Source organism: Electrona antarctica (genome assembly GCF_951216825.1).
Source record: "Electrona antarctica genome assembly, chromosome: 17".
NCBI classification, from domain to species: Eukaryota; Metazoa; Chordata; class Actinopteri; order Myctophiformes; family Myctophidae; genus Electrona; species Electrona antarctica.
This window is the reverse complement of record NC_136798.1, coordinates 9,873,823-9,887,961: the sequence shown is the minus strand read 5'-3', so window position 1 is coordinate 9,887,961 and position 14,139 is coordinate 9,873,823. Positions and strand designations below refer to the sequence as shown.

The 14,139-nt window shown below is 41.4% G+C and overlaps 1 protein-coding gene across 1 annotated transcript; it reads right to left on the bottom strand.

Moving 5' to 3' along the window:
• Positions 1 to 205: 205 nt before the first annotated feature.
• On the bottom strand, positions 206 to 5,481 carry LOC306941369 (adhesion G protein-coupled receptor F5-like). Its single transcript, XM_079526803.1, has 5 exons — positions 5,307 to 5,481; positions 3,628 to 5,049; positions 2,810 to 2,851; positions 1,255 to 1,308; positions 206 to 1,159 (listed from the first exon to the last, which is right to left on the bottom strand). Exons 1-5 carry the CDS (start codon positions 5,310 to 5,312, stop codon positions 935 to 937), a joined length of 1,749 nt encoding a protein of 582 aa, XP_079382929.1. The 5' UTR covers positions 5,313 to 5,481; the 3' UTR covers positions 206 to 934.
• Between the last annotated feature and the right edge of the window lie 8,658 nt (positions 5,482 to 14,139).

Below are 14,139 nucleotides of genomic sequence, written 5' to 3'. Positions count from 1 at the left end.
AGTTTTTTCTGCAACCAACAATTCATTATTAAGACATCCACAGTCGGACACCGCCCAGTTTGCTTAATATTAGATTTGACTGATGGCCTCGTCTAAGTCTAAATTTGCCACTGTGATTTCCCTTTGAGTAAACAAGGTCATTGCCCGGTGAAGAGCACTCTAGTTCTGTCTAACTGATTTGATAGGCAAAGTAAACCAAAACAAACCCATTTTGCATATTATTTATATACATTTTTAGTAGGCTACTGCAATTGCTGCAGCAAAAAGGTTAACAACAAATACTAACAAATAAAATAAAAATACTGTATTTACATCACAAGTTAGGATGGAGAATAGAATACATTTCACATATACAATGTGCAGTGCAAATATACAATGACAAAAGAATACCCCAACGGAGTGGGGACCAAATCTTTATAATCATTCAAAATAATCAAATGACATGTTATACTATCTCTTTCTCTTTCTGGAAAGACACTTACAGTAGGCTACTTTGTAACACTGATGCAAACGATTTGCTCAAAATATTTCCTTTTTTTACATTTTTTATATAGACTGTTTAACAGACTGAAAAACTCAGTTTTATGTGACCACTGACAATAACGTTTTGCAAACAATGTCCCAGATCCAAACTTAATGCCAGACACTTGAGGACATGGTGAGCCCTCTGACTCTTGTCTTGATTATGTTGATTGCCTGCTGTGCTGTTAAGTGTTGGCAGTGTTGGATGCACCAGTACTGCTAGATGTTGCACCTGAACTCACATTGTAACCATCTGATATAAAAGAGAGGAAGACATGACATGTTCAGTACAGCAATGGAACTTAAGTGATGGCGCGAGGGAATATAACATATTCAAAGATATACTGCACGAGACATAAGCCGAGCCAGAAACTAGCTAATTTTTTGTTACATTTTCCTCACTCGATTCTTGTTAAAGGGATAGTAGGCCTTGGTTGGCGTGAGTGTGACTAGTGTCACACCAACTGGCACATGCTCTGGCACAAGCACTGGCACAAGCACCAGTGCTTGTGCCAAATTTGGTGCGGATGCACCTTGCAAGTCCACCACCCACCCTATAGGCAATTTTAATGTAGGATATCATACCTGTTCCTCTTCTCCATTTCCGGAAGAAGCCTAGTCTCGTTGACAAGGTGCTCTGAAAGGAAAACCAAATATACAGATATTTGAGATGCGACTGTCTGATGCACTGTTCACCACAGAATAGCGATTCAAAGACAAAACAACTCTTACCTTTGGAGTAGAACCAGAATTTGACACTGGTCTTATTTTAAGCTCTGATCGAATCTGAAATACAATCAGAAAAGTGAGATCAAAATCAGAATCTAAAGCCCTGAAATAAATAGAGGTTATCACACTCGTCGCCGCATAAAGTTGCATAACAGGGGCAACATTCAGTGTCGGGTGACAATTTTGTATTTGACCAAAGCATCCATAACAGCCGTGTTTGGAAACCAAGATTGACATGGTGAGCTTCTTGGCAGTGTAGGATGCTCACTGTGCCCCAGTTCAGCATTCACAAAGTGCTTTAAGTTTAGATCAGTGGTTCTCAAACTGTTTTCAATGTCGGAAAATGAATGTGTATGTGACCGTGGCATGTATGGTGGCAGGGACCACCATACATGATTTGTATTTCACAAATTTTCAAAATGTCTCACTATTTTTCAAGGTTTCTTTCAAAATAGCAGAGGTACAAGCTCACTGCATGCAGCACTCAAACGCATGCAATGAGCTTGATCTGCTTGCAGATCTATTTTCAGATAACTGATTTTTATGCTATATTAACCAAGTTGATATTGAGGGGGCTCAAGGACCCCTGCCAAATTCAATTTCAAATCTGATTTCAGAAAATCTGTCTCAGTCTGAACGCAGTAACCTGATCTAAATCAGGTTTTCCATGTGACTTGTTTGCGTTTAGACTTATTTAAACAAATCGGATTCCAATCTGGATGTGACACAGATCTGATTCAGACTGGATTTGTCTACCAGTCTGAACACACAGATCTGTGTGTTAGTCTAGTAGCCAGCCCATAGAGCCCCATTGTGAACCCGGACATGTTGAGTACACCAAGGTGTTATGTTAGAAATGTTTAGTATGGATCCCCAGCATGTAGAAACTGCCGGATGCTAACTTGCATATGTTGAGCAATTTTCATAATTGGCATAATATGTGACCATACCAATTACAACCTATAGAAGGCAAAATATTCAAAATTTCATCATGCTTGTATCATGTGACATGTCAAACTAGGGGGTTTTCATGATGCTGAATACATTCCAAGCATTAGTTTTGCAAAAAACTCAAAATTCAGCATCATGAAAACCCCCTAGTTTGACACATCACATGCTAGATAAAGCATGATGAAATTTTTAATATTTTGCCTTCTACATATTATGCCAATTATGAAAATTGCTCAACATATGCAAGTTAGCATCCGGCAGTTTCTACATGCTGGAAACCCATACTAGACATTTATAACATAAAACGTTGGTGTACTCAACATGTCCGGGTTCACTTTTTGGCTACTAGGCTATGTTGAGACAGTCGGGCGAAAAGATCAGATTTGAGAAATAAATAAGTTTTGAATCAGAAAAAAAGAGGTCCAAAGCACTCGATCTGTTCCAGTCAAGTGAAAAAAGCCTTTATTGTAAGGCTGGCAAAGATCATTAAAATAGACCAACGCGTTTCGACTATGCAAGCCTTCGTCAGGGTCCCAAATAGACTTGAATCAGATTTGACTGGATGTGACTGCAGTCTAAATGGGGCCATAGAGGTCCATTTACTCACCTTTTTGTCCAGCAGTGTTCCAAACACCAATATGAAGAATCCCTTTGTAAAGATACATTGTGATCAGTTAAAAAGGCACGTTAACTGTGTAACACTTTACTTTCCAATGGCTTCATGCCGCTGTTACCATGTGTACTGTACTAGTAGCCCAGGGGTTCTCAACGTTTTTGGCCGGGGACCCCCGGAAATGCTTTGGCAATGTCTCGGGACCCCCTCCCGACCCCCAATATAAATTAACTGCTACAATAACCTTAAACCATTTTGGGCGGGAACCCCTTTTGGTGTTTTAAGCATTGTTAGAATTTAGCTATTGAAAAATAGCAGATCTACAAGCTCATAGCGCGCCACCGAGTGGCGCGCTACGAGCTTGTAGGTCTGCTATTTTTGAAAAATCATGAAAATAAAATTTAAAAAATATATATATATATTTTTTTTTTTTGGAAAATAATTTGGGGACCCCCTAAAATAATTTGGCGACCCCCCGAGGGGTCGCGACCCACGGGTTGAGAACCCCTGTAGTAGTCTACTGACATATACTAAAATATCATAATTATGTATTTACAGAGTAATATACTGTATGTGCAGTATGAATAAACACATGTACTTATTATGTAAATGAGCATACATTTGAGAGGATTGAAATCTAGAATTAAGTACAAATGTGAAACTGCCCTTAAAACACAGGTAATATTGAACATCGTCAGGCAAAGTGTTACACCCTGTTAAAGAGCAATTCTAACATGGTGTTATTCATATCATAAACCTTACTCCATCCATATTCTTGAGTTGTACATTACTCTATAATTTTAACTGCTCACCTGTAGTGAATTAAAGATTGCAAACACAATATGGATTCCTTTGTCGTGTGGAGAAACCATGGTTCCTACTCCCAGACCCCATGTAGTTCCGAAAAAAGGCGTTAGCACAGCCAAACTTCTAGCGACGGCCACCAGGACATGCCGCTCTTCAGGACGATTCCGTGACGATTCTCCCACCTTTCTGCTTCTCAACATTTTGTACATCACCACAATGAGGATCAAGAGGTTTGTGGCCACTATCATGAGGGCAGGGATGACAAATGCCAACAGAGCCTTGGAGGGGTCCCAGTTCAGCCAACATACGCCGTTTCTTCGGATATAATTCTTATCGGGTGAAGTCACAGCTATGGTTATAATGGCAATGACAAGAGGTGCTCCGTAGCCTAGAGAGAAAGCAATAGCTAGCATGCTTTTTTTAGACAAATTCCCCAGGACGGCTATTGTGCGATATAGCAACAGCAAAGCTGATGCCAGCATCCAAAAGAACAGAGCCAGGTAGAAAAAATGGATAAAGAAAGTTGCCGCACTGCATGCTGATACGTTGTCTGTCCCTGGCACTGAAATGGCTGCCCCGATAATAAACCAAATGTCTGCTATCAGGAGCGACACGGCAATGTTGACGATGGACACATGTCGTAAGTAGGAGGTGTTGTTCCTTCTTATTTTTCTCCAGATGACTGTTTCAATGATGAGACATATGACCAAGCAACCCATGGATATGCCCACTCCAATGTAGGTTATGAAGTCCAGAGTGACTTGAAATGCTTTGTCAAACGGTGTAAAGGGCGACATGAGGATAGAGAAGGAGGTGAGATGGTTGCAGTTGCAGGTCACAGTGTCATTAGCATGACTCACCAACACACATCCCTCACTGTCCCACGCGCCAAGACCACCCAAGAGAGTAAAGTTCCAGAAGACACACTGAGGATTTCCCAGAGTCTCATTGTCCAGAGTCTCACTAAAAATATCAAAGGTGAATGACACATTCGTGATGGCGGCTTCAGTCTCGACTAGAACCACATTTCCATTGATGACAGTGGAATTTGTGTCGTTGTTGGCGGTGGTCCTTGCGGGAAGGACATTATGCATTGAGGCAAATATCACAATTGTGATTTCACTGGAAGGAGGAACGTTGGATACTGGTATGTCTATCTCAACAGATTGATTCAGGTCATTGTTGTAGGTGTCTGTGAATGTGGTTTTGTTCAAGGTAATGAGCGGTGTTCTAATTTCAAAAGAGTCATTGGTCAGACGGTCAGTTATTCTTTCAATAGATCTCAGTAACTTTGAGCCACTAGCCACTGGTTCATCAGCAGCACTTCTTATATCTGAGGTTTGGCTTTCAGTGGCGTTGTCATTTAAATCCTGCCATGATTCCTTTGCTTTATCAGATATGAGAACATCCACTGTGTTCAGGACATTCTAAAAAAGAAAGAAAGTTAAAGAATATGTACAAAATAAAGACAACTACATAAAGACTAGAATTTGTTTACATTTTTTTCTGTCCAGTTATTAAAACATTACTAACTTCTGAATAATGGAGATGACCATACATGTGCAGTGTGTGCAGTTACCAAGTTATGAATGATTGAATTTTGTTGACTATTTTTGTATAAAATATACAAGTGCAACTATAATGTAACTTTGACACAATAATAAACAAATAATAGTTGACCTACCTTCATTAGTGTTTCGTTTATTGGTTTATTTGTATTTGCCACACTATCCAGTATGTCAACAATGGCACCAATGTTGGCAGCTGATGAGGTGATATCATCAGCGTTCTCTCCTGTGACTGAGCTTAACTCACCCAGAAAATCTGAAAACTCTTCATCATTCAGAGACTGTAGATTCTGGGATATAAAAGGCAGTAGTTGTATGTAGTACTGTTACTGTAGTAAACAACTATGTACAAACAAGTGAACATGTTCTCCTAGAAATCTGAATAGTCATCATTAATATCAGCTAGATAATTAGCCTGTCTGCAGTGGTGTGTGGCAGGGTATTGTAATCACTCCTTTTTTTATGTGTCTGTCTCTGAACAAATTTAAGCAACTCAAATAGTTTGGTAGATTTTCATGAAACTTTGTGAGAATGATCAGTAAGCTGCCCTTAAAAGATTATTATATTCCTTGACTCATGCGGAACACATCTGTCACTTTGTACATTCGTTTGTACATTCGTGAAGACATTTGTAAAATATATATATATATAGTTGCAAGCAGCGATAAGAGGGGCCAAGGAATGCAGCAATAAGAAAAAGACTATATGCAATATGCACAATAAGCGGGTCTGTTTGGGGTCTGTTTAGGGTAAAAACAGCTGCAATACTGCAGGGTGACCTAAAGTGGCACTGTTGAGCAGCCTAAAAGGGCCATTCACACTGAGCACTATAACTACAAGTAAGACGCGCGAACGCGGGAAGCGAACGCAGCTCGTAAATTGCAATAACAACAATTAGAATAAATTACGTACTTTAAGGTTTTTTTTTTTTATTAAGTTAAGTTGTTTGTTTGTGTGTGTGTGTGTGCGTGTGCGTGTGCGTGTGCGTGCGTGCGTGCGTGCGTGCGTGCATGTGTTTTTGTGTGTGATACAGCTGCGCCCTCTGGTGGCGGGCGGGTGGTGTTACAGCGTGACACACACACACACAGACAGACAGACATGATCTGCTGGGTCTCATAGTAAATGCTCACTGCGTTCGCAATAACTGCAGCCAGCCAGCAGTGTTGTTGAGCAGCCTGCACCGCTCAGTTCACACAGGTGTGATTTTTCGTATTGCTTGGCCCTGTCTTATCGCTGCTTTCAGCTATATGTGTTATTATTATAATCATATCTCAGGGAAATGTGTCAATGCCACCAAAATGTAGGCCCATCTGTGACCTCACCTTTCGCTGTAGCGAGGGGTGAGGTCAGTCAAATAGTATTATGATTCAGGACCAAGGGGCCAGTGAGGCTATTCAACGGTGAAGCTCTGGGTCCTAGTGGTAGGAGGAGGGACTACAGGCGGACCCGTGGATTCATGACCGGGAAACCCCGTGCAGCTGGGCTTTAACATTGAGCGCTCGGTTGCCCTACGTCACCCCGGACCTCAAAGTTGAGGTCCGGAGGAGGGACTTCCGGCAGTCTTCCGGGTGCTTCAAAACGCCACTGAGCAACTTCCACTGACATGAATAGCGGAGGGGGCGGAGCTTCGCGCCAGATCAGTCTCTATCCTTTTATATACTCTATGATTCAGGACTGGGGTGCTGGGCGCTTAGGTTTGTTTTTGACCTATTTCCCCAAATTCTAAGGGAAATGTAAAAGTATTTAAATGTGCCAAATGTGCACGTGCCTGTTCATAGCAGGCACGTGCAGATGGGAATTGAGGGGACTTGAGCACCTGCCCTTTTGCCCCTGATGCCCAAAGTGCCCTTATGGAAAACAAATCATAAGTACATTTTGGCTTATGTTGCTGCAATTTTGAGCACCTGCCTCTCCAATGGTCTCTGCATGGCTCTAGGGCCTAGGATAGACCCCTGGGGGACACCGGTCATTTAAGTATACGGTTTGTTACAAGTGTAAAAGTCATAGTATGACACTTAATAACAGAGATCAAAGAAAAAAGGCTGTGGTTGTTACCTGAGATTGACTAACCAGTTCGCCAATCACTTTTAGGATGCAGCCGTCATTTATAATATTCCACGTTCCATCTTTTGTACACACTGCTGTTTTGCTTCCTTCTTCACCTTCTTTGCAAAGGCCAGATTCTGTATCTTTCTCCCCTTCGTTCCCTTCACCAAAATCGTCTGATTTACAATCATACTCTAAGGAAAGAAATAAAATGTTGTCTGACTCCAGCACTGGATTCACAAAACCTCAAGATATTTTTTCATTAATAGTTTTGTGAAAGTGGTCTCTGTGGTTATGCCACAGGTGGTGACCCTCCCCTCATTAACAATAATAAAATCATCTTTTGGCAACTTTTTAAGAGTCTATTTGTGTTCATATTTAGCAACTAGAAATGTTTAAATATTTATAAATAACTTGGTATATCATTCTCACCGTCGGGTATTACTGTGTATCCATGATCATCTTTTAGCTTTTTGAAAATTTTGTCACGTAAGGCCGATAATTTTGAGTTGGGGAAATCGGTTTCAGACGTCACATTATAATCTGCAATGACACTTCCCTCCCTGTGAAAGATGTTAACAGAATTAATGATTATTGTTGTTGTACTGTGTTGCCAGATGGGACATTTTGGAGCCCCTCCTATAAACAGCTAGTGTAGATTCTGTCTGAACACAACAATAAATGCCATTGACAATGAATGGAGAATTTACGTCATAATGTGCCTGAGCAAAGTACTCACTGTACAACAACATGGACAAACTCCTCCTTTCAAACATAAAGACCAAACCAAAGGGTTTGTTTTCCTTACCTCTATATTTTTTAGGGGTGCTAGCCCCTCCTATACACAGGTTTAACGTTTGTCTTTAGTTCAAAGTTTGTTTAGTAAACACATTGACAATGAAGGGAAAATTTACATCATATTGTCATTTACGTCATATTGTCTCTTTATTGTTAATGGCATTTAATGTTTGTGTTGGCACTGTTTATTTTACATCACCTAATCAACATGAGTTAGACTTAAATATTAGCGCCCCTCACTTCACACAGGTGTGATTTGTTGAGTAAATTGTTGTAAAGTAATTTAAATATTTCTATATTTTTGCTTCAGTGTAGTGCTTAAGATACATTTCTTGTATGTGCAAACATACCTAGACAATGAAAAAAGAGTGAAACTTTGATTGGCCTACCTGAACTTTACGAGGCTTGCTGATTTGAAATGATCATCACCATCAGCAACATCTTGAATCTGTTAGAGAAAGCATCATGAATATTTTAGTTATTTACCCACGGTTGTCCAGAACCGCCCCAAAAGGTCTCTGCCCGGGCTCTGGACATGGCCCCTGCCCAGTGTACATATATGGAGTTGCGGCCAGTTCTGACATCATTCTGACGTCTGCATATACTCCATATTTGGGCATGCCTGACCAAGAACTCCATATGGGCATAAAAGGGACACATACATAATAACTGGGTGGGGCATTCATTTCCAACTTGCATCGTTCCAAGTAGGCCAGTGCCCAACGTGCACCGCTGTAGAGGCTCCAACGCATAATATCTGGGTGGGGCATGCATTTCCAACTTACATCATTCCAAGTAGGCCAGTGCCCAACGGGCACCGCTGTAGATGCCCCACGGGCACCGCTCTAGTATCTATCTATCTATCTATCTGTCTATCTATCTATCTATCTATCTATCTATCTATCTATCTATCTATCTATCTATAAATGCACCAAGTCTCTGTCTGTCTGTACGTCTGTCCGTGTGTAATCCACGTAACTCGAGAACCGTTCGCCCCACCGACTTCAAATTCGACACACGCGTTCTACTCCACACAGGGGGTGCAGTGCCGAGTCGGTCGGAATTATTGTGTCTTTTTGTAGAGCACCCTTTTGCTGTTATGACCTGCTGCAAACGTGAGGCATAGCCAGGAACCACCTTCTGGCAGCATTCCTGTGGCATTTTAGCCCATTCCTCATGTGTAGTGGGCTCCAGTCCAGTTCACTAATATTCTGCAGTTTGCATTCTGCAAACGACTTCTTCAAATACCACTAGAAATGTTTTATTTTGTGTTGAATTTGGAGAAACCACTCATATTAGTTGTGTTGAGCTATTTTCATTGTTGTCTCCACCAGGCCGAAGGCATGGGGAGAGAGTATGTTTTGCACTCTGTCCGTGTGTGTGTCCTTCCTTCCTTCCTTCCTTCCTTCCTTCCTTCCTTCCGTCCTTCCGTCCGTCCGTTATCAGCTAATCTCCGCTACCGTTGGCCCGATCCATGCCAAACTTTGCACACACACTCCATGGATGCCAATGACGAACCTCTGCCCCAAATATTCCTCAACGGCCTGTTATAGCGCCACCATGAGGCCGATTTAGGCAAAACACATTTCTGTAGATTACTCGTACACATTTTATCCATACATCACACAATTCGGTATACACTATCGCCATAGTCATGTGATCAACACAGATCTGCACAATGTCCCATCTTCCATCCTGATTGGCTAATATTGGCTTCCAAAGCTCACATGATTGGTCCGTTTCGAACAAAATGCCACAAATCACAAACACAGTGTGCAATTTCCGTGAAATTATACACGCACATTTCCACTAGGCCAAGGACGACATGCCACTCGTTCTTTTCCAAATCAGCCTCATGGTGGCGCTATAACAGGCCAATTCCTGTTTTTAGCTATAACTTCATCAATCTGTATACAACTTAGAGGCCATGGAAAAACATTGTCCCTGCATCCCTCCACATCTGCCGGTTATAGCGCCACCATGAGGCCGATTTCTGCGAAACACATTGCTTATGTTAGTCGCACAGATTTCATCCTTATCTCATGCAAATCGGTACACATGATCTCTGTAGTCATGTGATCAAGACGAGTCTGTTGGATTTAACAGATTCTACACTGATTGGCTAACATTGCCTTCTAAAGTTTTCAGGAGTGGCCCGTTCAAAATGCTGCACATGTCCTGCTCATCCAGAATTCTATCCTCAGAGATTCGATGAGTGATCTGGCTCTGCATTTCCTCAACAAAATGAAGAAAATTGTTGCAAAAAAAAAAAAACATCTCACACACATTTTGCCAAACATCTCACACACTTCTATCCTCCTGGTGGAGACCTGTGCCCAGAAGGGCACTTTTTCTAGTTCTTGTTTGAATTGTTTATTTCATACAGTTGACAATAAACCAGATTCGCAGCCATGTTTTAATTTTTTTTATCTATATCATACAAATTGCTGAATTCTATGTGGCTATGGCTTTGTACATTTGACAATATTCCTCTCAAATGGTTATAGTACTGAGCTTAATTTGCTTTATATTTGCTTTCAGCAAGTCCATACAGTTTCGCCAGGAACTGCTTTTTTCTAGTTAAAGTAGTCTTTTTCTGAGGTATTGAGTTTATATGCCTACTGCACGTCTATTTCAGAGCAGTGTGCTAATGTGATTTTCACATTTATGCTGTCGACCATTCCAACGCTGTGGGAAAAGCACAGACACTCATCTCCATACTGTAGGCCTTGCATTGAAATCAAAGTAGGCCGAAGGAAGGAAGGAAGGAAGGAAGGGAGGGAGGGAGGGAGGGAGGGAGGGAGGAAGGAAGGAAGGAAGGAAGGAAGGAAGGAAGGAAGGAAGGGGAGGGAGGGAGGGAGGGAGGGAGGGAGGGAGGGAGGGAGGGAGGAAGGAAGGAAGGAGATGTATGTTCTGTGTATTGATGAAACTGTTACATTGTTAATAATGTGCAAAAAATAATTTAAACAAAGTTTGTCTGTCTACGCACATGATGTGAACATGAGAACACACACACACACACACACACACACACACACACACACACACATACACACACATAAAAACACACACACACACACACACACACACACACATAGAAAGATAAGACTCACAGCTGCATTGATATCTTTGAAGAACGTCTCATTCTTGTCATTGAGAGACTCCGTATATTCATGCTGTATCCTGAAATTATATCGCCTCTCTGAAACAAAAGCCACATGATTACTGTGTATTTCCAAAGAGGCAACATTTAAATGGGTCACACCATGAATTAAAAATAAAATAAAATATAATACGTTTCTATACACGCTGAAGCCTAAACAACCACTCAGATAATTAATTTTCATGTGTGAGTATTCTTTACTGAGGTTTAGATTTTTAATATTTCAATATCCATTAATATGTACCGTATTCATAAACACATTAAGGAATACTATCTTGGCCCTCACAGATTATACATATATTGGCCCATGTATATATACAGTATATATATTAGGGATGTCCGATATTGACTTTTTTTTATATTGTCCAACTCCTAATTTCCAATACAGATAGAGCACCGAAGTCCTGACGTAACTCGCCCATCCCTTCGATTCCCCTGGTTCGCGGAAGTAATTTCTCTATGGAGAATAACATGGGCTCATCTTAAAATCGTTTCATATAAACGTTGTGGTCCAAAAATAAACAAGCTGTCTCAGCGTTATTGTCAGGGAGGTGTGTCTGTATCGTTTGCAACAGTCAGTCACTCATATATGATACAGTCTGCTTCTAGCGAAAATGTAACTAATTCAGCAGTAACATTAGCGTTTTCTCTCTTAATATCCATATGAGTGAAACGGCCGGGGTGACATGTTTATTTTTCAAACACAGTTCTTATATGAGGCAATCTAAAATCCCCCTATGGGGATTATAATGCAAATAAAAAGTACACAAACCTGTGGATGGAGCTGCTGTTGTCACAGGAGCTCCAGTTGTTGGAGTTGTTGGAGTTGCTGTCGTCACAGAAAGTAAATATGGGATTATTTACTTTTCTCTTGAGATCACAATATTGTGAATACACATATGCCCCATAAATGAATGCATTAAAGGTTTTTCTACCTATCCAAATAATTTAAATGTAGGTCATGGATTTACAATGAACTAAGATGTCCACATAATGCTTAGTTAAGAATGCACATGTGTTAAATGTTTGGAAAGTAGGGTTTTCTTACAGAAGAAAGAGCCTGAAATAAACAATATTTTTTATTACTAGAACAGTGCCCATTGGGGGGTGATCAGGTGTGATCAATTGGCTAATAAAGGGCAAGGTCACGCATCATTGTGATGTCAGAACAGGCCAGCTCCATATATGGAGATTTAGGGGTGATCAGTGCCCGTGGGGGGTGATCAGGTGTGATCAATTGGCTAATAAATGGCGAGGTCGCGCAGCATTGTGATGATGTCAGAACATTATTGTGATGTAAGAACAGGCCAGCTCCATACACTATATGGAGATATAGGGGTGATCTGGATTTGGGCCCTGTCTGGAGGCTGGGCAGAGGTTTTTGTGCTGGTTCTGGACAACCAGCGATCCGATGGACTTAACACTGGGCACTGCACTCCCTGTGGTGGTGTGGAACGCATGTGTCAAATTTGAAGTCAGTGGGGCAAACGGTTCTCGAGTTACGTGAATTAAATACGTACATACACACGTATGCACAAAAGACTTGGTGCATTTATAGATAAGATGCATACATGTGACATTTCTTCTGCTTCTGTTATATTGTTAAAGACGTAGTGAAATAAAAAATGCAGTTTGTTTGTTTACAAAGTCACAGAGAGACGGACAGCAAAGCTTGTGGCTCATTTCTAACGTAGGTTTTCAGATACATATTTTAGCGTGCTGATTACGTTTAAAATGAGTAATATGTCATTTGAATGAGATTGTTCTGTAATCAACATCAGCTGTATTTGAACGGATGCGCAACAATGGGAATAAAGCCGGTGAATGAAATCAAGATTCATTTTTATTCATGCTGGACTCGACACGTCATCACCCATGGACGTTTTCATTCAAAGTTTTTTTTAATAATTTTTATCCCACGATTTTGTAACCCATTTTTCACCCCTGTGTCAATTATCTAATGTGATCCTGGGCTCTACACACCCTCCGCCAACCTAGTCCCCATATATGGGGGACATGGGGAGAGCAACGGACTTGAACTCATGCTTCCTTCATGCCTGAGTGTCCAAGTTGCTCCTTTACACCTGACAGGGGGGAGTTTCCTTGGTTGGACGTAGCGCGTGGAAGGAACACGTTATTCCAACCAGTTCCTTTCCCCTCCATCAGGCGCCCCGGCTGGCCAGGGGGAGGCAGTTTAGAGACCAGGATTACTGCATGTTTTTTGTGAGGGTACCTACCCTAGGGGACACGGGGAGAACATGCAAACTCCACACAGAAAGGCCCTTTCGCCAACCCCACCTCGGGTATGGGCACTGATGACGCGGAGGAGGAAACACGCCGCCAGCACCCACAGCGTCCCGAGCGGGAATCGAACCCAGGACCTTCTAGCTGTGAGGCGACAGCACTACCGACTGTGCCACCGTGCCCCACCAAAGTGGACTTTTGATATAAAATTACACAAAAGAAATTTCCCATTGTTTTGGCATTCCATTGTTAGGTATGCCCATATGGTCTAAAATGTGTTACTGTATATATCATCGGTTAAACTACTTAAGCCTCTTTCATATGAAAATAGCCAATAGGTCTACATATACGATGTGGGTGTTCTTACAGGAAAATGTTTGAGAATATACTGTATACTGTATCTCTGCTGTCGGGAAGAAACCATGCACCTAAGTTAGGTGCATGCGGTTAGGTGACCTAACTCCAAAATGTTCATTTTTCAGGAAATGAAAAAGATACTAGACTCCAAAATTTATGGTCTGTATTCTTCCAGCCTGTTTTTTTTTTTTTATCTTATAGCGGGTATGCGGGTATGCGACTATGCGTGTGACATCATCATCATACCCGGAAGTTATGCTGGTACGCCTACTGAGTGGCAAAAATGTACTTAGTGGCCTTGACAGTCCATACATCCAACCAGAAAAGTGGTTTTTCCAACC